General features: G+C 37.3%; 1 protein-coding gene across 1 annotated transcript in view; it reads left to right on the top strand.

Moving 5' to 3' along the window:
• Positions 1 to 20,677, top strand: part of LOC124787705 (kinesin heavy chain) — an 81,795-nt gene extending 61,118 nt beyond the window's left edge. Inside the window, exons 13-19 of the mRNA XM_047254539.1 lie at positions 30 to 204; positions 530 to 631; positions 2,529 to 2,661; positions 8,018 to 8,206; positions 9,305 to 9,440; positions 10,145 to 10,300; positions 16,687 to 20,677. Of these exons, the coding sequence (XP_047110495.1) occupies positions 30 to 204; positions 530 to 631; positions 2,529 to 2,661; positions 8,018 to 8,206; positions 9,305 to 9,440; positions 10,145 to 10,300; positions 16,687 to 16,703 (908 nt within the window). The 3' untranslated portion in view covers positions 16,704 to 20,677. The remainder of the gene's footprint in view (positions 1 to 29; positions 205 to 529; positions 632 to 2,528; positions 2,662 to 8,017; positions 8,207 to 9,304; positions 9,441 to 10,144; positions 10,301 to 16,686) is intronic.
• Positions 20,678 to 21,072: the final 395 nt, after the last annotated feature.

Here is a 21,072-nt window from a genome sequence, read left to right as displayed (position 1 = left end):
TACTTATCTGTCTATGTATTGAATTACAGAGCAAATGCATGCAGTATCGAGCAAGGAGAAGGCAGAAGAAAAAGAACAAGCAAACAAAATGAGGGTTGCACTTGAAGCTCAAATGGACCAACTGCGGGATGCTCACCAGAAGCAGGTTGGAACATTGAGAGACGAGATAATGGAAAAGCAGTCACAAATAAATGAACTCAAGGAGTAAGTGAATACATAAGATCATCATATTTGGCTTATGTTAAATTTGCATAAATGTACTGTAACAATTTGCATAAATGTACTGTAACAAAGAGGGGAAGGGGGAGTCACTGTGTTAAAGGTAAAAGTGGTATCAAAGGTTTCCATAAATGTTACCACAGTACCACTAGTTTTTTACTGCTGTGTGTTATAGAGAGTGCTTTTGTGTTTTCATTGAATGCTAACAAAATTAGTAAATCGTTACAATACTACCAAAGTGCATTTCAAAAAAAATCTGTACCTAATATTATACGATCATCATAATTAATTTTCTTCTTTCCATTTACAGCTTAAACCAAAAGTTCACCTTAGCACACCAGCAGATGCAGCAGGACTACGAGAAACTGAAACAAGAAGAGACTGAAAAGAGCCAAAAGCTGCAGGAACTTATGTACGTATCATTGATTTTCTTTTGATGACTGTATGGGAAATAACACATACAGATCTGTGGGAGTGTGTCACAGATATACTGAAGGAACTTAACTGGCAGATCCTTGAAGAGAGATGTAAACTATCCCGAGAAAGTCTATTGAGAAAGTTTCAAGTACCGGCTTTAAATGATTGCTCCAGGAATATATTCCTTGCATATTGCTCCCATAGGGATCATGAGGATAAGCTTAGAATGATTACTGTATGCACAGAGGCATTCAGTCAATCATCCTTCCCACACTTCATATGTGAATAGAACAGGAAGAAACCCTTATAATTGGTACAGTGAGACATACCCTCTGCCATACACCTCACTAGGGTTTGCAGAGTACAGATGTAGATTAGGTACAGCTGCATCAGTCAAATCAGTAACTGTTGGCTGATGTTGCTTCTGCTTCATTGCGTGGAACATTAAATAATTCTGTTGCATTGTTTTGCTGCTAGTAATATACCCTTGGATGTTTTCTTCATCCATTTATTGTTAATGCTAAATGACCAGTCAGTAGGAAAAACCCTGTGTTTTAAGAAATATGAATATCTCAACTCTTTATGATCAGCTTGTTTTACAGCATTGTACTGGCTCCCTAAAATCTTTTTCTGTATATGTTTTGATTGGTTCCACTGGTGTTGGTGAATTGTCCTTAATCATAATCTGTCTATTGTTCTTTCTCTATGAATATTTGTAGTGAAAATTGTGCTCATCTGATTGGATGTAAATGTGTTTCAAAGATGTGTAAAAATGCTTGACAGGTTTTTGGGGCCACTTTTAGCTTGATGAGTTCTTACAAACCAACAGTTTCCTCAGCATTCTAGGCTATCATTGTTACAACACTGTGACTGAGAACATGTTGTCCTTCCAGGAAGCAATTTTCACTCTGTAGCGGAGTGTGCACTGATATGAAACTTCCTGTTAGATTAAAGTGAAAATTTCATTCTGGGAACACCCCCGCACTGTGGCTATGTCCCCACAATATCCTTTCTTCCAGGAGTGCTAGTCTTGCAAGTTTTGTAGGAGAGCTTCTATGAAGTCTGGAGGGTAGAAGACAAGGTACTGGCAGAAGTAAGGCTGTGAGGACGGGTCATAAGTCGTGCTTGTGTGTAGCTCAACTGGTAGAGCACTTGGCCACAAAAGGAAAAGGTCCCGCGTTTTGAGTTTCAGTCTGGCACACAGTTTTAATGTGCCAGGAAGTTTCATGTTGTTCGTAATTAGCTTGGACACAGTTAATGAATCAGATAACCTGTGTTGAAATCAGTGGGAAGGACAGGGCGGAATAACAGTAATAGTATGAAAAGGATAGGCTCCTACTCACCACATAGAGGAGGCACTGAATTGCAGACATGCACAATGAAAAGACTGCTAAACATTTAAGATTTTGGCCACAAGGCCTTCTTTGGAATTAGCGCGCGTGCACGCACACGCACACAGCCACTGTCTCAGGCTGCTGTGGCCTAAGTGAGAGGAAGGCCGATTTGCTGAAAGCTTAAATGTTTAGTAGTCTTTTTCATTGTGTCTGTGTGTGACTCATTGCCTTCCCTGTGTGGCAAGTAACAATCTGTCCTTTTCATTATCCATGGTTAGGTATTTGAGCAATAGCAGGTAGCATTTAATTATGTGGGAAGCAGTCTCATCATCACAATTATTTGAGAATTAAACTTGTCTTTTTCAGTCTATTAGAACGGTGACTGCAATAGCTTGAAGGTGACAGTCCTAATTCTCAGAAGTGTCATAAAACAGTAAACTGTTAAACAACTTCATGTGTAAATTTCATCTGCTTGTCTGTGGTGCCTTGCAGTAATCTGTTGTATAGCTAATCTTCTTAACAGTTGTTGCAAGTTAAATGATTTTCTCAAATTTACAGTCTTACGAATGAACGGCGAGAGCAGGCTCGAAAAGATCTTAAAGGTCTTGAGGACACTGTAGCGAAGGAACTGCAGACATTGCATAACCTGAGGAAGTTGTTTGTGCAAGATTTGCAGGCTCGCATCAAGAAGGTAAGATTTAGAAGTGTTACCAGATTTTAGATAAATAGATTTTTTGTTGTTTAAAATCAAATATTTCATAGCAAATAATGTTTGTGTGACTGTGGCAATTACCTCTCCCCAATAAATATTGAATAGTAATAGTACTTCAAGCAAACAACCAAACAAAATTTATTTTATGACTTAAGTCATTATTTCACTTTCACCAAAAAGTATGGTTTCTTGACTCAAATTTACTGGATCGTTCACATTTTCTTTATCCTGCTAGAAATAATTTATTCTGATTTACGAGATATGTCCACAAAGTAAGTTCTGTTTGGTTATATAAAACAAACATGTACAGATATAGAAAAGAGATTCATTGTACAAAAATCTACACCTATTAAACTACTTTTCTACAGTGCTTCCGAAATTTTGTAGGCACTTGTCATAGCGTGGCACAAGTTTTTGTATGCCTTCTTCATAGAAGGTTGCCGCCTATGTATTCAACCATGTGGTAACGTGTTCTTTCAGCTCGTTATCATCGTTGAAGTGCTGAACACAAAGGACAGATTTTAGGTGTAAGAAGAGATGAAAGTTGCTAGGAGCGAGGTCCGGGCTGTATGGAGGATGATCAAATGTGTCCCAGTGAAATTCCCATAAGAATTGTTTGGTCACATTCACCATGTGTGGTCGGGCATTATCGTGGAAAAAAACACCACCTTTTGACAGTAATCCTCGGCACTTGTTCTGTATTGTGCAACGCAATTTCTTAATGGTCTCGCAGTAACCATGTGCATTGATTGTTTGGCCTTGTGGCAAGAAATCAATCAGCAAAATGTCTTTTCTGTCACAAAATATAGGTGCGCATGACTTTTCGAGGTGTCAAGATTTTCTTAGGCTTAACCCTTGTTGGGGATGAAGTGTGCATCCATTCCATTGATTGACAGTGTTTTTTCCTCCCCAGGGGTGTTTTACAGCACCCAAGTTTCATCCCCCATGATATCAGAGAAAGAAAACCATTGCCTTCTTCATTGCAGTGTGTCAAAAACTGAAGTACACTGCTCACCTGTTGTTTTTTGTGTTGTTGTGTTGTTCACTAAGAATTTTGAGTACCTAACATGAGCCAAGTTTTCGAAAGTTCAGTTTTGCAGTAACAATTTCATGAATTAATGATCGTGAGATTTGCGGAACTTCCATAGCAAGGGCACTAAGTGTAAACTTATAGTTGTGCTTAATCTTCTCTTCAGTTGTGTGAACCGGTTGGTCAGTAACCACAGATCAGTCTGACCCATCTTCCAACCATTGAATCACTCATAGCGTTTTGTCCATAAACCTCACAGATTTGCTGATGAATTTCCATTGGTTTAACTTTCTTAGCGTTTAGAAAACGAATTGGAGATCTGATTTCACACGCGGCGGCATTTTCAATTACGGCTGACATTATAAAGAAGCACTACAAAGCACACCTAGTCAGCACCGATCTGAAACTTACATACATTTCTTCTCCTTGAGTCAGAGTAACTGCCGCACTTACTCGGAACTGCAATTATAATAGTGTCGCAGATAGAAATAGAAACACAACTTACTTTATGGACAACCCTCATATTTTTGCCAGCCATGTTTTGTTCTGTGCTGTTGTAATTGTCTCCATTTAACATACAGAAGTTTTAATGTGGCGAATGTGAACAGGTTATAAGAAACTTGTGAACTCCCAACATCCTGGAGTAGCTTTAGTCTGCAACTTCTGTTATCAGTAGAATGAAAAACCTGGGCAAATTGCAGATATTTTATTTTTAATACAATGACTAGTGTCTGGTGAAGGCATTTTTAAATCAATGTAACAGTCAAAAATGGCATTTCCAAAGATGTCAGAAAATATGCATCACACATTAGACTTCATTATGTAGATTTAAAAAAGGGTCTTAGCCCGAAACTAGTCATTGAATTAAAAATAAAATCTTTGAAACTTGTAGTGGTTTTTCATTCTATTGAATTTATTAGAAAGACAGTGACACTAACACGCAAAGAATTAAACTCTGTGACCAAGCACAATGATCTGTGATCTACCCTTCTCATAATACTCCAAAAAATTTTAAGATTTTTAACTTAATCAGTCCTGATCCTGTTAGTGATTAAAAATAACCATTCCTGTTCACCAATACAGTATATTAACTTTATGCAACGGCAAGCTGATAGAATAACTCAGCCTAACAAAGATGTATTTTCTGAATTCTGGGATTCTATAAGCTAAGTTTGCTGTTATGTTCTTTGAGAATAAACTACTTGTTCTGTTATAAAGGAATAAAATCTCATAATTATCTTGTAATAGTCTTTCTTACTTACAGATTGATGCTGATAATTCAGAACTATGCGAGGGGTACTGCTCCTTGGGTAGCTTTATACAAACTACTGTGCCCTTTTATTACTCTGTACACCACTGCACCTAAATACTAGCTGAATACACTTTTGTATATTTCTATCACAGTAAGCAATTTTCAAGTATAGAAGAAAGCATAGATTATCGGTTGTGTGCAAAGTATATAATAAATTAGTGTCCTGTAGCATTAACTACATACCATATTGCTAGACTTTCCACATCTTACCTTTAATGGCGTGTGCTTCTCATTGGTGAATTTTTCATTGTCCTGTTTTACTTTTTCACACAGTCCTTTAACCAGATTTTCTGCCAGCCATTGTTAGTGTTATGTCTCCCTCTATAGCAGGGAAAGTGTGTCTGCTGTTCCATGAATTGTCTTTATATGTCTCATGTTTGTGATCACTTGTGGTGCAAATGAAATATTCTATGATTCATCAATTATTCCACAATCACTGCTACTCAAAGCATTACCAAGAACTGTTACTAGCTACAGTATCAGCTATTTTATATTAGTTGTCATCATTTTACAGCAAGCGAAAATACAGTGAAACCCCACTTTTACACTTTGCAAGGGACTTGGGGAAAATGTAGGAAATGTTTTAACCCATAAAAGTTATGTATAAGATAACCCCCTTGCATTTTTGCACCTATGTACATTTATCTAATAAAGGTTTATTTAATGAAAACCATTTATGTAACTGGAACTGATAACTGTCTGGGAAGCAGAAATGTCAGATTTAATTTCATACATGTTAATTGACATTTTGGAAAGCCTGCAGTTGTCATTCATTATTGAAATAATGAAACACAGCACCAGTTATGTACTTTTTCATACTTGAGCATGACGCATTTCGAGAATTTTTTTCTCATTGTCAAGTGCAAATATTTACATAAGTGTTTCGTGTGGTGTATTCATATGTGTTGTTCTGCATCACTTGCACTGTAGTCATCTTTTGAGGCTATCAGGAACTGTGTCCCCTCAGTTATGTAGAAAACCACACACGCAAATTATCACTCACATTGTGTGTGTAAAATCACAAAAAATACATATGTAAATACTGCATTTGACAATGAGGATAGATTCTCTGACGTGTTTTGCTCAGGATGAAAAAATACACAATTGGTGCTGTTTTTAAACCAAAAACGTTTGAGCAGCACAAAGTGAGTGAAGGTGTCAACTAGCGCTACAAATGACTAAACAATGAAACATGCTAAATATGGTTCGATAAAGGTGTCACGAAGATCACAACAATCAAAAAACTGCACTTATGCGGTAGAGACAGTTTGGAAATGGTTGTGATTGGTCACAATATCTTTATTCGACCAAACCTAATTACTCCCATCAGCCTCCACGCCAAGTAGCACTCGCCAGTGGCAGGAGATATGGCATGACTTGTTCCAGCTTTTACAAATTTACCAGTCAAATTCACTGAGTAGAGTGCCCTGGTGTCAAGAAACTTAATCATGTATGTTTGTAAACACTACTTGATGACAAACATCATGCCATTGTCATTTTATGTCAGTTTTTTCTCCACAAGCATTTTTTCATGAAGTGTAAATCGCAGGATGATTTTGAATTTCTTGAAGCAAAATCGGGTGCGCATTAACATTGTGGACATAGGAAATTGCACAGGAGTGATAAAAAAATGTTGTAAACGGCGAGAAAATGTTAATTCCTGGAACGTAAAAGTGGGGTTATACTGTAGAAATCTTTGGGCTCATAGGATAAAAGAGAAGTTCAGGAAGCTTGCAGTTTGAGAATTATCATCACAAGTGAACTCCTGTCAGATTTAAATACCGTTATAGGTGTAAATTGCTTAGGTTTTACAAGCACTGATCAAATTGGGTATGTTTCTGTTTGTAATTGCATATAAGGTTTATGAGTCCATGTTGATCAACAATGCAAAATATCTAGCCCATCTAATTTGTCAGTTCACACACAAATTAAATATATTTGCTCTTCATAAGGCATAGTTTTTGGTGCTGTTAGTTTTTGAGGTACCTGCTGCTGTATAGTGTAAATATCCTAGTTGTTTCATGTCACGGTAACAAAGTACGTATGAGAAAAGCCTATAACAATAGGATTCAGAAAATTAATGTCTAAATTTCAGCTTGTAAGAAAACATGTAATGTCATAGTTATCTAACTATGCACCATTATTTGTTTGATCTAATACTATGTCATTCATCTTTCACAATTCATGTAAGCTTGGGTGTTCCTCTGTCAGTGCAAAAGCTTTATACTCATCCTCCTCTTCTCCCACCAAACAGTTTATCGGAGAATCAAATGAGAGGGAATTTCAAAAATGTTACGTATGGTTGCTCCAAACATTAAATCAGCCATTTTCATATTATAGCTCAAGCAATGGCATTGCGTGCCTAGCAAAGAATCTGCCAAGTTGTACTTAAGAAGGAAATACTTGTGTGTTCTGACAAACAAAAATAGAAAACCAAATACATTCCAAGACAATTTGTATTATCAACTTCAGACAAGGAATAAAAGATAACAGAAAAGGTCCCCAGAACGTACTGCAGAAAAATTAGTTCCAAAATGCACTCGTGTATTTGTAGACACTTTTTCTTTTGATCTCTTTTATTATTATTATTATTATTATTATTATTATTATTATTATCATCATCATCATCATCACATTGAGTGCTGGAACAATGAATAATTAAAAATTCTGTGATCAAATATTGTGTATAAAATTAGAGAGATAGTTTCAAAAATATGTTTGCGTATATACTTACAGCTGTTATGTACATCTGTAAATAAATGGTTAAAAAGTTAGAATATGCTTTTTCATTAAATAATTCAGATTCGTGGTATAGGAATTTGCTTGAAGTTGGCTATCATAGTGACAGGTTTCTTCAAATAATCTTCTGGCATTTTGCTCTATCTTGTAAGTAATTTTGAACCAGGTTATGCGTGCCCCTATGAGGTAATCTGTCTGTGATTTATCATATATTAGTGTTTTGTGACTAATAAATATTGTTCTTTTCTCTGTAGTCTGCAAATGCTGAAGACAATGAAGATGATGGTGGTTCACTTGCACAGAAACAGAAGATCAGTTTCCTTGAAAACAATCTTGATCAACTTACAAAAGTACATAAGCAGCTTGTGAGGGATAATGCTGACCTGCGGTGTGAACTTCCTAAATTGGAAAAGAGGCTACGTGCTACTATGGAAAGAGTTAAGGTACTGTATATTCATCTTAGTATCTTTCGATTAGGTATTGTGGTAGAATGGGTCCCAAGTGTAGCTCCTCTTCAGTTTATTAGTTTCTTCTCAAGTTCACACGACTTTTGTTTCTTCTTTCAGCCAAGTGTAATCTGTGTACAGATATAATGGGCACCTCACAATTTTCTTTGAGAAGAAACTGTAAAATACTGGAAAATTAATTAAAAGGCAGAATGCTGAAGAAAGAAAAAAATCTTTTTAGTTGAATGATAATTTTTATATTGTTTGTTCCTTATGAAGGGAAACTGTTATGTTGAATAAAATTAATGCCAACATTGTGGTTCTGTCATTTAGCTTTAATTCATCTGATAGTCGGCTAGCCACATCATGTTAAGTAGTTCCTTGGAATATTGCGGCTCTTCCTCATATTTACAAAGTAACTGGTCCATTGTCTTCCCTTAAGCTCTATGTAATGGAATAACTTTAAGTAAATACAGTCCTGCAGGTAAATGAAGTTTGTTTTGGAACTTCTTAATTTCAGGTTTTTTTAATTGATTTGAAGAGAAGACTGTTTCATTAGCTTCAGTAATTGAGGTAATTTCTGACCACTTAACTGATATATATTGATAGAGATACAGACCATCAAACATATTAAATAGTTTGTTTTTTTTATTCATTTCAAACCCTCTGACATGACTAAATTTCAGCTAACTTTAAACGAAATATTTTGGTTTCAGAATATATGACACGATAGTGTAACAGTATTATGAAAATGGCTGCAGTTGCGAAAGACTGACCTCTGCTTCTTCTGCTGTTCTTTTAGAAACATTTTATATTTGTGAAATTTAGGACAACAGATCGTCATTTGCAGTAAGAAATTTCATAGATATGTTTCTTTCCAGGGACTGGTATCCTGTCTGTTTTCGTCATCAGCTTTCCGTTTATGGGGTTTGAATGACTGTATACCTAAACAATGTTTTCACAAATTTTATAAATCCATGAGGAAAATTATTTGTTATTAAGTATTGTTGCTCAGTGTACTTTAACGACTATGCAGCCATTGCAGCTTCACTTAGTAGCTGGTGGGAGTAATCTTAATAAATTAATTACTTGCAGGCACTAGAATCTGCACTGAAGGATGCTAAGGAAGGTGCTATGAAGGACCGCAAGAGGTACCAGTACGAGGTTGACCGTATAAAGGAAGCCGTTCGTCAGAAGAACTTGGCAAGACGCGGACCCAGTGCCCAGATTGGTATGTCTCGTTTGAATGTTCATATAACTTGGTTGATGCATAACTGGTGGAAATAAAAATGGAAGCTAAATGATAAATTATGTACATCATAATTGATTTCTTGTGACTGTTTCCATTGGTGTTAGGAACACACATGACAGCTTCACTCACTCGGATTTCTTACTTAATTTTTCATTTGTCGTGTCATTTTATCAGGTCTTATATTTTCACATACTGATGTAGAAAATGCCGCACAGGCTTGTTGGATTGTACGATGCCATCTACTTTCTTTACTCATGGATTGTATCAAGCCTTTCCTTAACTTTGTGTTTAGAAAGTTAATACTCCTTGTTGTGCTGTATGAGCAACTCATTGGAGTGCATTAAAAACAAAGTAAATGGTGTTCAGTGTTTAAGAACGAAAATATGAATATGTTCCACAAAACACAAACACTTGCATCTCCTGTAGTGCGCTGGATGCTTTATGTATTTGTTCATTTTGAGGAATAAATAAAATATTAAGAACATTGTTATATCAACAGACTCACATTAAAGGAATGTGCCTGTAGCAGTATAACTGCTTGTATTTATAAGAAATGTGAGGAAATTTATTTTCAGATTAATTAATCCTGAACAGTGGTTCTTTTGAAAGCATTTAAATTCACTGTAGAACTTATTAATTTTTTTATTCCTGTATGGTAATATAGAATATTTCCATTATTACAGCAAAACCAATTCGTGCTGGTCAGCATCATACACATCTTAGTGGTAACCCAGCTGCTATTCGAGGAGGCGGTGTTGTACAGGGTTCACCACTTACAAGACTCATTAATGACGATGAGATGCGCAAGAAGAAAGCAGTTATGGCTGGTGGCTACAGAGGTGAGTATTTGACATTCTGTTCTTTCCCTCCTTTACCACCCGCCCAATCCTGTCATCATCCCCTTCCCCCTCCCTCTCCCCATCCCTACCACCTTCTCTCTTGTTCAGCAGAGCAGCATCTGTCTGAGGTGGAAACTTCTCTTCACTCAGAAGTCACAGAAACTTTTACTCACTCAGAAGTCCCAGGACATCATTGCTTGATGTGAAACACATTATGTAAACAGCAGACCTGCCTAACAGAGACGAATATATCGATGCAGTTAGACCTTAAAAAACAACTTTGATAACACAAAATCAGATGTTTTAAAGTGGTCAGTAAAATGGTGTGCATCATGTACTTAGTAATCATTGCAGGTTAATACAAAGTGTTAAGGATTTGGATTTTATGCTTACAAACATACTGCAGTAAGTGCATAATATTTGGTGCTCTGGGCCATTGTTAATTTCCTAATGAGACTCTTGAGTGTCACTACATAAAAGCAAAGGTAACAACTCGTCAATTAGTTGAGGTGTTGAGTTCTCGAAAGACAAATAGACAAGACTGAAAATTTAGGATGACCTGAAAACTACCATTTTCAAAGCACACGTGCACACACACACACACACACACACACACACACACACACACACACACACACACACACACACACACACACACACACACACACACACTCTTTACTATATTGTGTTGGCTGAATATACTGTGCTGGCAACACAGTTTTGCCAGAAAGAAAAAAGGAGTCAAGGAGGAGAGAGTGGGTTGAAGAAGGGTGGCTGGGTGGGAGGCAAAAAGTATGAGAGATGGGAATGTGAGTGAGAAAGGCAGTAGATGCTCAGAATTGGAATGCAACATGGGCATCAGTTATGGTAATGACTCCGAGGAGTGAGTTGGGAAGAGGTAACAAAACAGAGGAAGGGGAGACTGCAGGGAAAATGCTGTGGTTGCAGGGGGAGTGAAGTTAATTTCCTTTGGGAGGGTTGAGGTGAGTGTGGAGCAGGGAGCTAGTTGCAACTGGGGCCATGAAGGTTATGGAAACAAAATATGTGTTGCAAGGACAACTCCCAGATACATAGTTAAGTGAAGCTGTTGTTAAGGAGCACCCATATGGCACAGGCTATGAAGCAGTATTGTAATTGAGTATGTTGTATTAAACAGCTTGTTACACCACTCAATGGTCAGCTCTGTGGTCTTGGCCAAGTTCTTGGCAATGGCCATTCACCAGATAGATAGCTGGTAAGAGCACAGCAAGCAATAAAGGAAACAAAAGAAAAGTTTGGAGTAGGTATTAAAATCCATGGAGAAGAAATAAAAACCTTGAAGTTTGCTGATGACATTGTAATTCTACCAGAGACAGCAAAGGACTTGGAAGAGCAGTTGAACGGAATGGACAGTGTATTGAAAGGAGGGTATAAGATGAATATCAACAAAATCAAAACAAGGATAATGGAATGTAGTCGAGTTAAGTCGGGTGATGCTGAGGGAATCAGATTAGGAAATGAGACACTTAAAGTAGTAAAGGAGTTTTGCTATTTGGGGAGCAAAATAACTGATAATGGTCGAAGTAGAGAGGATATAAAATGTAGACTGGCAATGGCAAGGAAAGAGTTTCTGAAGAAGAGAAATTTGTTAACATCGAGTATAGATTTAAATGTCAGGAAGTCGTTTCTGAAAGTATTTGTATGGAGTGTAGCCATGTATGGAAGTGAAACATGTATGATAAATAGTTTGGACAAGAAGAGAATAGAAGCTTTCAAAATGTGGTGCTACAGAAGAATGCTGAAGATTAGATGGGTAGATCACATAACTAATGAGGAGGTATTGAATAGAATTGGGGAAAGAGGAGTTTGTGGCACAACTTGACAAGAAGAAAGGACCGGTTGGTAGGACATCTTCTGAGGCATCAAGGGATCACCAATTTAGTACTGGAGGGCAGCGTGGAGGGTAAAAATTGTAGGAGGAGACCAAGAGATGAATACACTAAGCAGATTCAGAAGGATGTAGGCTGCAGTAGGTACTGGGAGATGAAGCAGCTTGCACAGGATAGAGTAGCATGGAGAGCTGCATCGAACCAATCTCAGGACTGAAGACCACAACAACAAGAGCACAGTTAGAGGTCATAAATCATTTGCACATTAATATGATGGTAACCTGATTTGAAATGCACATAATATAATTTCTTTTGTGTCATACTAATTTTACAGATGTATTGTTAAAAGTATTTATTTGAATGATGAATGAAAATGAATGAGATGTTGCTGTTTCTACATTAAATTATCTTCCATTGCAATATCATGTTGTCTAAAGTGAAACTGTAGTAATGACATATAATTAAACTGTAAATGGCTTGTCAAATTATGCAGAATGATACTGATGTATGCCTTTGGTAGTCATAAGTTTTTAATATTTGCTATCAACAGAAAAGGTTTATTTTTTTGAATAGCCATTTCATGCCAGATATCTTTATGTAATATTTATAAAATTTTGAGAGCCAGTACTTCTCTCCAGGAAACAGAAATTTCAGTGCTGCCATTACACAGCCAGTAGTGTGAGGAACTGCACCTCCTACGTATTTACTATGTGGTACATCTATGTAGGCTTGAATAATGAGAATATTGAAAAGGACAGTTGCTACTCACCTTATAGTGGAGATGCTGAGTCACAGATAGGCACTTCTAGAAGACTGCCAGGACAAAGCTTTTGGCCAAGTAGGCCCTGTGATGCTAGCAGACAATGCCAAAGTGGCTGATCTGCTGATAGGTTTTGCCCGCAAGGGTGGTTGCTATTCATCCCTTCAAGGTAGGGCTTTTTGGTGTCATTGACCGCCTGAGAGGTTGGTGGGGCATCCCGCCCCTGCTGCCCCCCACCCCCTCAAGGACTCTTGGCAGCCCTTGCTTGGTGGCAGAGCCTGGCCTCTACCCTTTCCACCTCTCTACAAGGGTGGTTTGAAACATTCTCGGAATGGCATAAAAAAATAACTTGCATCACTGAAACTTTATTTTCCAATATAGTCTTCTTATAGATTAATGCACTTGGTCCAGCGATGTTCCAGTGCCTTGATCCCATCGTGAAAATGAGTTTCCTCCTGGCCTGTTTCATTTCTAATTCTTCAATTAAACTGTGATATACGCTTTCAGATGACATCTGGCAAGCATGAGCAATTTGACACACTTTTTAATTGGCACTCCTCCGTGACTATTTTGGGCACTTTTGCAATGATTTCTGGAGTAGTGACACATCTTGGCCTACCACTGTGCAGATCATCATCTAAGCTCTCCCAACCATTTGTCATTTGTCCACTTGCCAACAAATGAATATGAAGGAGCAAAGTCCCCCAGTGTATTCTGGAAATTGGCATGAATGTTCTTCGCTTTCATACCTTTCTTTATGAAGCACGTAATCACTAGAGAGAGATTTTCACTCTGCAGTGGAGTATGCGCTGATATGAAACTTCCTGGCAGATTAAAGCTGTGAAGTTTGGAAGGTAGGAGACGAGGTACTGGCAGAATTGAAGCTGTGAGGACGGGTCGTGCTTGGGTAGCTCAGTACGTAGACCACTTGCCCGCGAAAGGCAAAGGTCCCAAATTAGAGTCTCTGTCTGACACACTACTTAATCGCTGCTCAATTCCCCCCTCCCCCCCACCCTCCCCATCTTCGCAAATCACTACACGGGAACAGCAACAGAGCCACATCACTGCCACAGCTCTCTTCCAAGAGGACTGACGTGGTTCTTGGTTTTAATGCCTTGTCATGAATGATCTTTTAATGACTTGTCTGTGCTGTCTTTTTCGGGGTTTTTTCTCTGTTTTTTTATTATTTTAGTTACACTTTCGATTTCCAGGCTTTGTCTTTCGCCTCCTTCCTGCGATAACCACTACTGGTTTGCCACTTAACGGGTGATTGTCGTACAGATGACAAAATGGTAGATATCGAAATAGACGACAGAGGGATAGAGAAACAATTAAAATCACTCAAAAGAGGAAAGGCTGCTGGACCTGATGGGATACCAGTTCGATTTTACACAGAGTACGCGAAGGAACTTGCCCCCTTCTTGCAGCGGTGTACCGTAGGTCTCTAGAAGAGCGTAGCGTTCCAAAGGATTGGAAAAGGGCACAGGTCATCCCCGTTTTCAAGAAGGGTCGTCGAACAGACGTGCAAAACTATAGACCTATATCTCTAACGTCGAACAGTTGTAGAATTTTGGAGCACGTATTATGTTAGTCGAACAGTTGTAGAATTTTGGAGCACGTATTATGTTGGAGTATAATGACTTTTCTGGAGACTAGAAATCTACTCTGTAGGAATCAGCATGGGTTTCAAAAAAGATGGTCGTGTGAAACCCAGCTCGCGCTATTCGTCAACGAGACTCGGAGGGCCATAGACACGGGTTCACAGGTAGATGCCGTGTTTCTTGATTTCCGCAAGGCGTTTGATACAGTTCCCCACAGTCGTTTAATGAACAAAGTAAGAGCATATGGACTATCAGACCAATTGTGTGATTGGATTGAAGAGTTCCTAGATAACAGAACGCAGCATGTCATTCTCAACGGAGAGAAGTCTTCTGAGGTAAGAGTGATTTCAGGTGTGCCGCAGGGGAGTGTCGTAGGACTGTTGCTGTTCACAGTACATATAAATGACCTTGTGGGTAACATCGGAAGTTCACTGTGGTTTTTTTGCGGATGATGCTGTAGTATATCGAGAGGTTGTAGCAAGGGAAAATTGTACTGAAATGCAGGAGGAACTGCAACGAATTGACGCATGGTGCGGGTAATGGCAATTGAATCTGAATGTAGAAAAGTGTAATGTGCTGCGAATAGAAAGAAAGAAAGAAAGATCCTTCATCATTTAGCTACAATATAGCAGGTCAGCAACTGGAAGCAGTTAATTCCATAAATTATCTGGGAGTAGGCATTAGGAGTGATTTAAAATGGAATGACCATATAAAATTAATCGTCGGTAAAGCAGATGCCAGACTGAGATTCATTGGAAGAATCCTAAGGAAATGCACTCCGAAAACGAAGTAGGTTACAGTACTCTTGTTCGCCCACTGCTTCAATACTGCTCAGCAGTGTGGGATCCGTACCAGATAGGGTTGATAAAAGAGATAGAGAAGATCCAACGGAGAGCAGCGCGCTTCGTTACAGGATCATTTAGTAATTGCGAAAGCATTACAGAGATGACAGATAAACTCCAGTGGAAGACTCTGCAGAAGAGATGCTCAGTAGCTCGGTACGGGCTTTTGTTAAAGTTTCGAGAACATACCTTCACCGAAGAGACAAGCAATATATTGCTCCCTCCTACGTATATCTCGCGAAGAGACCATGAGGATAAAATCAGAGAGATTAGAGCCCACACAGAAGCATACTGACAATCCTCCTTTCCACGAACAATACGAGACTGGAATAGAAGGGAGAACCGATAGAGGTACTCAAGGTACCCTGCGCCACACACCGTCAGGTGGCTTGCGGAGTATGGATGTAGATGTAGATGTAGGGACTGATGACCATGCAATTTAGTCACTTTCACTCCAAACCAATGAACCATCATTAGAACAAACACACACACACACACACACACACACACGAGACCATAGTCTCTGACTGACATGGCTGGAGACTGTGTGTGTGTGTGTGTGTGTGTGTGTGTGTGTGTGTGTATGTGAGAGACAGAGAGAGAGAGAGAGAGAGAGAGAGAGAGAGAGAGAGTGTGTGTGTGTTGCATTTTCGCACATGCATGCGTGTGTGTTGTCTATTCTGATGAACGACTATTTGGCCAAAAGCTTTATTTGACAGTCTTTTAGTTGTGCCCATCTGCAACTCAGCATCTGAACTATATGGTGAGTAGTAACTATCCTTTTCAATGTTGTTATTATTCCAACCTGGATTTTCCATTATATGTAGGTTTAAACCTGTTTTAGTGCCTGTGGACAGCACCACATATCTGACAAGAACACTGCACGAGGCCTTTTTAATTGACGAGAGCAGCTACATGCTGCGGCTTTCATGTGCTTTAGGCGTGGTTTGCCATGTATTTATCATCTTCTGTATCAGACACTGCACAATGTTTCTCAAATTCTGTCCATGATGGTTTCCTGCTGGGGTATGTGTACACGTGATGTCCTATGTGCTTAACACCATATTTTGCCAGCAAATGTGAAGATGCCTTGCATAAGGCGAAACACGTCAGTGGGGGATAAATAAAATAAAAATCCAGTTTTGCAACTAAAGCTGTTTGTTCTTTCATACTTTGCTGTGTGTGTATCGGCAGTAGTGAAAATTTGCTTTCTACGGAAGTACTGGCCAGTAGTTCTGTCCCATTCTTTCATGTAATATTCTAGTGTTTTCATATTTTTTGCTGTTTTGTAAGTATTTTCTTTAATTTTTTCCAGAAATGAATGAGAGCTGAACAGCTAATCATTGTGGTGCTGTAGAAGAAAATTAGGATTTAATTAATTCCTGACATGACTCAATAATATTAATGGACAGTATCAATCACCGAAATATGTAACACGCAAATGTTGTAACAAGTAACCAGTACTTCTTTAATTCTTCGGTGCTTATGTAAAAGAAGAGGTCATCAGCATTTTATTTCTTTGTTCACCAGTTTCATTGATGAGCATAAATCAGTTCACGTTGTACATTTGTTTTGTTATTCATGATGCTGCAAGAATCAAAGCAGCAAGTTGGCTGTAAGCAAATCATGAAACACATTGTTCCTGGTGCATAGGTTGCTGGTGTTGTGGTTTCATTGGTGTACAACATGAACTAATGCTGCCTGTGCAGTATAAATGGGAAAGTATTAGCAAAATGACATTCTTTTTTTAAAAAAAAAAATTGGTTGGTTAGTATTCCTGTAATATTTATGCAGTGTCAATTTACAGCTATGCTTTTTTTGTGGCTTTCGTGCAACCAAAGAGTAGGGAAAAGAGCTGTAATGGGGTCGTGTGCAAATTTGAAGTGGGAATGTTTGCACTACAGCTGTAGAAGACTATAAAAATATCTTGCCATGTATATTATGCTGCATTTTATTTAATGCAATATGTCACCCAAGTGATCCATCAATTCTTTCCTTTGTGACGAGGATGTGCCTATAGATTTTATATGCAAACATGTAAATAGTGATATTTTAAATCTCTTGAAGCCACAGTTTTCAGCTGATTGTAAGACGCTTCATGGAGTTTCAAAAACTAATTTAACATTTACACATTCCTCATTATGAAAGCTGTCAGTTTGAAGATAAAGACAAAAGTTCCAAACTAGTCAGTATCCATAAAATTAAAAGTGCATTTAAAATGTGACTTCAGCTTGTTCTTTGTCATAGCTGTAATTATTAAAACTTGTATGATTAACATGGTTTTGTTTTTAATGCAGTGGCCACGCTGTTTGAGATTCTTGGCATTTGTGCATTTGTCGTTAGTGCTGACAGCCCCACTTCATTTTATATTCCTGTACTACCAAGTTCTTTAAGTGTTAGGAGAGGGCAGTTGTGTAATAAAAGATGTTTCCATTTTGTTCCTGGCTTTTTTAAGCAGAAAAAAGCAAATTAATTCATTAACTGTAGGTGTAATGTTAGATCAGTATAGCAGCCACACACAAATACTATTCTCAGTAGATGATGTAGTCATCTGCATTTTTTTTTTTTTTTCAGCTACACAAAAATTTATTATTTTTACTTCTTAGAAAAACATTAAGTATAGGGATGGATTGAAATTCCACAAGCCTCACTTTGGTTCAGCATGGCATTCATAAGAATGTCCAAGTAAGCTGCAGAGAACTGTTTATTAGCTCCCATTTGTGGGTAGCAGGCTACATCTGGAACAGAAGGCTGGCTTAGATGTATGCTAAGCTTTGATAAGCACTTCTGTAAGGGCTAAGTTGTGACTGGGGATAGGTATTGTGGAATGCAATATGTTGTGCAGCTAAAGTTTGTTTGTGTTACTGTGCATCTGTCTCCTGGTTTGGGCCAATAGTACTGTCTTTTTATTATGTCCCTCACAGAAGTGTACCTAAAAGCTTTTGCAGCAGTTTTGGAGATATAAGCCATTCAGTAATTCACCAGTTTGTCATAGATTTGAACTCCAGAAATATTTCCTTTGTATGTACATTCCAACTGTGAGAAAAACATCTTAAGCCAGTTCCACGCGCATAATTTGTAGCACACTATTTGATGAACAAACTTAGATATGTTTGTGAATGCGCACTTCTGTTTCTAGGTCTATCAAAATACCATTGCTGTAAATTTTTGACAAACATAACTTTATTTTATTCAGTACTGTTATAAGATTATACAAAATAGTATTTATTTATGATTTGGTAATATATTTATTTAAAGTGGTTTTTTTTCCTTCAGAGTGTTATTTATCAGACTAATTGTTATTTATTATTCTGAGCAGCTTTGGACTTAATTTCTGACACAATTTCATATATGCAGTTAAAATTTAGAATTAATTTTTTGTTGTATATTTCAGAAAAGTGATCTCAGTAATGGCCAACATTACTATCTTTGAGGTAAACCAGTATACTGTTCTCAAGTATTGTAATGTTATGTTTAAGAAATATATTGGGGTTGTCAAATCACACTGTTGTCGTATCTGCAGAGTCCATGGAATCTATCAAACTTTTCAGACCATTCCCCTTTAATCATCTTTTACAAGGTGTATAACAGATACCATCATCAGACAGTTATCGTCTGAAATTTTCACATTCAGGAATTCAGTTAATACTGTCTAAAATAAGCCATTTCAAGCAACAGGCCATGAGGAAATTGTTTATAGCTCAAATTGTTAATTTTTTGTCATATTTATTTTCATTTGTAGCGATTTCCTCAATGATGGGTTGTTTGAAACTTTTTAACAGAAGGAAAAAAATTTCATGTGTCAGTCAGTTTATATTTGGAATATTTGAGATCACATGTTACTGAAATGCTTAGGATTAAATTTAGTCAGTGAACTAATTTCATTCAGTCAAGAAAGACCTGTTGTTTATTACAGGTCTTGTTAAACGTAATTAATATGCAGATATTCTTAAAAAGGTCTAGTCTTGTGAGCGAACAACTATTAAGGAAATCATCAGCATCTATTTTCATCAATTGTTACAAGCTGCATTGCTGCTGGTACGTTAATAAGGCCCATTGGAGCAGATGATGATATCTTCCCATTTTTAATTAGATGTTTTAATGACCCACTAGTTGGTTGTGCTGTTGGTGTGCATACAGCTATGCAATATTTTGGTTTGTGTTAGTATTTTAGGTAATTACATCAAAGTCTACGTACTATCTTCACAACTGGGTTGTGGGATACATTACATTGCAATACTTTAGCTATGAGGTATTAGTGATTATTGTGCTTTATTTATGTTATTAGTGTAATCTCATATAGTTTGTGATATGTTCTTAATTTATTGTGCAAATAACCTTTCTTGGTTGTCCCGGGGAAGGATTTACTGTATATAAACACTATGATCTTGAAGCTGTATCTTTGTTGAGAACCTTCCGGTGTGCTTTATGCAGAATGTTATGCAATACATTTTTTATTTTCTAAAAAGAAATGTATGGCTGAGTTGTGCTGTAATTTTCTTATGCGTATTTACATGGAATGCGTGATGTATATCTACAAATACATCATTGATTTATATATATTTTGTTTGATCAGGTGTAAAATAAATTGTTTATGCATTGAAGACTTACAGGTGTCTTACTATAAAATGCATGATGAAATTCGAAATTGTTTTATTAATTTATTATTGAGAAGTTGACATATTGCTGCATGTGTGTACCCGTGGAATTATTTATGAGCTGGAATGTGTAAATGGTAAATGTTTAACTGTGCTGTTTGTGTGATTTATTTGTACTGAGAACCTGCAATAAGCTTTACTACTCATGGCATTGTTTATTATTTAGGACGCACATTGTGCTTCCATTACACAAGATACACATGTGCAGGGTTGCCAACAAAATTGTGCACTGTTTTTAATGGAATGTAATGAAGATTTCAATTCAAAAATATTGTTTTTCACTTGAAACTGATAAATTATGTCCATTAAATCTAAAGCTTCACTGTAATGTTATAAGTTAGTGCATTTCAAAAATAAATGTGTAGTGATCAAGAAATGTGCAATTTAAGTTGACTAAATATATGGATTTAGTAAAAATTAATATCTTGTCAGTCTGTGGCTGACTTGCTGACTGTGTTTCAACAGAAACATTATAACTGGCTTAATTGGTACTTAGATTTTTAAAAAGACTCCTGCATTAACTTGTGACTTCTGTTTATTGCTTCCCCTTTTCAAATGATTTGTAATTTTAATAAAATGTATTTTTGCCATTAATTTGTGTAAAAAATGTATCAGTGGAACTTTTTATTAAAAAAAAGGAAATTATGACCATTGCATTGTTGATATATTGTGAACTTCATTTGGGTACTGTAAGTCCTTGAAAAAGAGGTGGGAAAAATATTCATTTAGAGCAACAGATGAAAGCACAATTCATTTCCCTTGTATTTTGCTCTTCTCCCTCAAATTTTGAAATCAAAGGCAATTAACTTGGCTTTAATTGCACAAGATATTGGTTATTCAGGTATTGGCATCACAGGGGTCCATATGAATCTGTTTCCACAGAACAACAGCTATTAAATAAAACAGTATCGTTATTGAAAATTCAGTATCGCATAATTGACTGTGCCGATACTGTATTTTTTAATAAGTGCTGTCATTGGTGTCCATTACTGTGAGCGGGACATTTTCAGTCCAAGGGGGAAATACACCAAAGGAAAGAGGTT

Source organism: Schistocerca piceifrons, chromosome 3 (assembly GCF_021461385.2).
Source record: "Schistocerca piceifrons isolate TAMUIC-IGC-003096 chromosome 3, iqSchPice1.1, whole genome shotgun sequence".
NCBI lineage: Eukaryota > Metazoa > Arthropoda > Insecta > Orthoptera > Acrididae > Schistocerca > Schistocerca piceifrons.
This window is presented reverse-complemented; position numbering and strand designations above follow the sequence as displayed.